Source organism: Haliotis rubra, unplaced genomic scaffold, assembly GCF_003918875.1.
Source record: "Haliotis rubra isolate DU_JTF1 unplaced genomic scaffold, ASM391887v1 Scf650, whole genome shotgun sequence".
NCBI lineage: Eukaryota > Metazoa > Mollusca > Gastropoda > Lepetellida > Haliotidae > Haliotis > Haliotis rubra.
The window spans coordinates 525,610-529,635 of record NW_025767358.1 but is presented as its reverse complement, the minus strand read 5'-3'; the positions used below and the strand labels follow the sequence as shown (position 1 = coordinate 529,635).

Genomic DNA, 4,026 nt, shown 5'->3' with positions numbered 1-4,026 from the left:
CCAACAACGACTGCGACAGATGTCACGTCACCACCGTTTCCATCAAAGGTCATGGTGACTGAGTTTGACGCGCGGACCTGTGATGCAGGGACCATGAACTCCCACACGTTCCATGCTGTTCTCCCCTTCAGTCTTCATAGCATCAAACAGCATGTAGCTTGAGGACAACGTCTGGCCATTGAACGCGACTGTCTTGGGTTTCGTTTTGGCATTCTTGGCTCGGGTAACTCCCACTCTGAGATGAGCTGTATGGTATCCAGAGCTGGGTACAGCGATGGTTGTCTGTGCACGTCCGTTAGTAATTGGGATGATCATGTTCTTGCCGTAGAATGTGTTCTCGTTTTCTGTGCGTATTCCGCCAAAATTGTAGTTGGTTTTGAACTTGTAGAAGCACGTTGATGTTGCTGAGAGACCAACAGTGCCCTGAATTTTTTATGTCTGTCAAATCTGTAGCCAGCGTTGATAACTGGTTTACTATTGTTGAACAGAAGGCATGTTTCTTCGCCTGTAGAAGGGTCGAGCCAGTTTTGGGGAAGTCCAGTTGAACATTCTCAAATTTGCTGCCATAGTTGTGGAGAAGAACTACCAGCTCTTTGGTCCGAGGATTTGCTAGGGCAAGAGGTGACACACTTCTCTCCTGTCCATTATATTGACTTGAGACGCGGAGGAACTTCTGATCATGAACAAAGTTTTTCCAAAACGTGAAGAATTTTGTCATTTCCAGAGGATGGCCATCGATGGTAAATAAGGAATTCCGAAGGGAGGGATGACCCGGGAATTGCTCGTTTGAGAGGAGAAAGATGGTAACTCTGTCTATGAACTCTCTCATGTTCAGGAAGGTAAACATGAAGCCGTTTGGTTGGTAAATGGTGTGAAAGTCAGTCAAACCATCTTCAAAATCGGCAGCAACTCCGAACATATTACCTAATCCAAATTCAGTATTAATTAACTGTACATTTTTCCCTTTCTTGATATGAGAGTAATTTTTCCCTTTCCACCATGTCGAGAGAAGCAGCCAGGCGGGCTTCGTTTACGCCAAAGTAGGAATTGGTACTACCCGATATACGCAGATAGTTGTAGGAGTGGAAAGAGAAAAAGTCCAAGTGGTCGAGAGACATGTCAAGAAACTTAGCAGTTTTCTTCCACCTGCTGAAGTTATTTTCATCTGCTTGTCTTAAGATCATACTGGTGTAGGACGGTCCGCATATCTTCATTCCAATTCTTTTTTTTCAGTTTGTCGGCGACGGCCCTGTGGAAGTCTATATTCGTTTGTGGGTCAATAGTTTTTTCGTACCAGTCAGGTTCATTGAGGACTTCAAATATTTTGGGTATGCCTCCTCCTGTGAAGTCCTTGACACTCTGAACCATCAGCGACACAAACTCTGATGCAGCGTCAATGTTGTTTGGGAATCCGCCATTATGATGAGACTTATCTATCCAGGCGGGCCAGTGCCTACCTGTAAAGAAGGAATATATGCAATGCATAAACAGTCAAATATTTCCATAGCGTGCTATGCCAAGACTTTAAGACTTAATGCAAAATGGGCGTTTGTAAATAGGTAAGTACAAATGTTGGCGAGATGAAAATCATTCGACAGAAAATGAGATTATGAGTTAAATACTGCTGGGATCATTGAACAATGGAAGATTTATTGAATGCGATAATACTCGAAATCAGTCTTTGAACTGTCCCATATCTGCCCTGCAGGCAACACTCTTTCCATGTACTTGTTTAAACGATTAAACGACTAAGGAAACCTTCTATGTTCCAGACGATGTTTTCGATCTTGGCATCCCCATAGTTTTGCATTTGTTGCATGTACCACTGCCATGTCTTTGACTGGAGTGTATGGTCCTGGAGATACGTTGGATTAGGATAGCCTTTGCGGCTAGGGTTTTCTGGCCACTGAAGAAAGATAATAATTTAGTATAGATTTACCAGTTTTCTCCATGGAAGAATAAATGTTCATATTGCATGCGGTCCGTGAGGGGACACGTTCTGAAGTTATTTCTGACTATTATATATTGTAAAAAACAATGTAATACAAAGTATTGCAAATTAATAACACATTGCCTTGACACACATAATGCACATATAGTTTTGTTCTGAAATTGCCAGATGTGAGAAATGTATGCCCTTGCCTAAACAGTATCAGTGGACGCAGGAACAGACGTTACTTATCAAGGGTCACATTAATGAGTGACCACTGAGCACTTTTCTTTGTTTTCCTGGCTATTAATACGCTGCAACATAACTTCAACTGAATATGATGTGCAGCCAGAGTCCCATTACAAAAGTATGTCTGGACCAGATTGTTCAATGTCTGAAAGGATGCTCAACTATCTGCTCTTTGGAAATACGTGACACGTATAGATGTATTCTCCAACTGCATCCGTTCAATTTCAAGGTAGGAAGAAATACGGCTACTTGCATTACGTCATACAATTTCTGAAAATAGTTCAAAAATGTATGCCTCTTTCCGTATACTACCCGTGAAGCTCTGGTATAGAATTGGTCTTCGGCAACCCATGTTTTTCGCAATAGGCTACTAACGAGATCTGGTGGTCAGGCTCGCTCACTTGGTTGACATGCGTCACCGTTTCCAATTTGTGTAGATCTATGCTCATGATGATGATCACTGGATTATCTGGTCCAGAGTCGATTATTTACAGACCACCGCCATGTAGCTGAAACAATGTTGAGTGCGGCGTTAAACAATAAACCAACCAACCAATCTTCCTGCATACGTACATTTGGAAAGAGATTTAGGTCCCTGTTCACCCACCGCCCGGGAGATGTGTCGATGGCTTTCAACTTTGGAATTAGGTTCAGCTGGGAGAGCCCATTAATCTTGTTCCATCTTTCAGGTTCGTAATTGACACGTCCACCCTGGGCGAGCCACTCGTTGTAGATTGTGATGGTTGTGTCAGAGAACGCCGCTCCCCACAGAAACAAAGCGCACAGAACCTGTAGCAACATTCTGCTGTGGTATTTTGATAATTCTGTTGACTAACATGGCTTTTATATGTTTGATTCATGACTGCAATCTCCATGTGTCAGATCTCAAGAAATATTTAAAGCATATGTGAGATAAGAGTTTGCCAAATTAGTGATTAGGAAATATATGTCTCATCAGTGTACCAGTTGTCCGTCATAATAGCTGCATATCATGGACATGATTTTTATTTTCTAAGTTACTTTTGTAAATATCTTGAAAAATTTAAAGACATATATAGTGATCTTAACTTTATTCTGCATTATTTGCATAATATTTTAATGCAATGCAGACTACATTTTATGGTACACCGCCTCCGTGGTGTACTGGTTAGAGCATCTGCCTGTAAAGGGGAAAGTCCCGGGTTCGATCCCCGGCTGCGTCATGCCAAAAGACATTAAAATATGGTGCTTGTTGGTCCCTGTCTGGCGCTCGGGGTACAACAAAGACTGGTCGGCTCGGAGCTTGCATTATAAAACCAGCTTAAGTCTGGACTAGCACAAGCAGCCACACATACACACGCATAGACGTCGTAAGCTGGCCTCGCATCTCTTCAATTATTTATAGCTCATGTTGCTAAATCAGTTTAGGAGATTTTGAAACATGGTGATTGAACTTTTAGTACGCATCGATCAGTCATGGATACACCAGAAGCTTTCATAAAAATTGAACTAATTGCCTTTGTTACTTAGCCTTTCCGAGCAGAAGTTTTGATCTTCAGTAGAGCATGCTTGTCGTAAGAGGCGACTAACGGGATAGACTGACTTGGCTGACACATGTCATGGTATTTCAATTGCCTAGATCGATGCTCATGCTGTTGATCACTTGATTGTCTGGTCCAGGCTCGATTATATACAGACCTCTGCCATATAGCTGGTATATTGCTGAATGCAGCGTAGAACTAAAATCACTCGCTATGAATGAGGTCCAGAGTAAACTTCAGATCGTGTTTGATTTAAGACGTATATGGTACTCTATCTGATCATCACATCGGTTTTTAACAAAATATGGTAGCCCGACTAAGGATGAC

General features: G+C 42.1%; 1 protein-coding gene across 1 annotated transcript; it reads right to left on the bottom strand.

The window, feature by feature from the left end:
- Positions 1-1,015: 1,015 nt before the first annotated feature.
- On the bottom strand, positions 1,016-2,980 carry LOC124257170. Its single transcript, XM_046691189.1, has 3 exons — positions 2,753-2,980; positions 1,759-1,906; positions 1,016-1,457 (listed from the first exon to the last, which is right to left on the bottom strand). Exons 1-3 carry the CDS (start codon positions 2,978-2,980, stop codon positions 1,162-1,164), a joined length of 672 nt encoding a protein of 223 aa, XP_046547145.1. The 3' UTR covers positions 1,016-1,161.
- Positions 2,981-4,026: the final 1,046 nt, after the last annotated feature.

Excerpts from the sequence above, each read along its gene's own strand:
- LOC124257170 (XM_046691189.1), bottom strand. The coding sequence starts at position 2,980 with ATGTTGCTACAGGTTCTGTGCGCTTTGTTTCTGTGGGGAGCGGCGTTC. Across the intron at positions 1,907-2,752 it reads ACCTAAATCTCTTTCCAAAT|TGGCCAGAAAACCCTAGCCG; the intron begins GTACGTATGCAG and ends ATCTTTCTTCAG. Across the intron at positions 1,458-1,758 it reads CATCGTCTGGAACATAGAAG|GTAGGCACTGGCCCGCCTGG; the intron begins GTTTCCTTAGTC and ends CCTTCTTTACAG.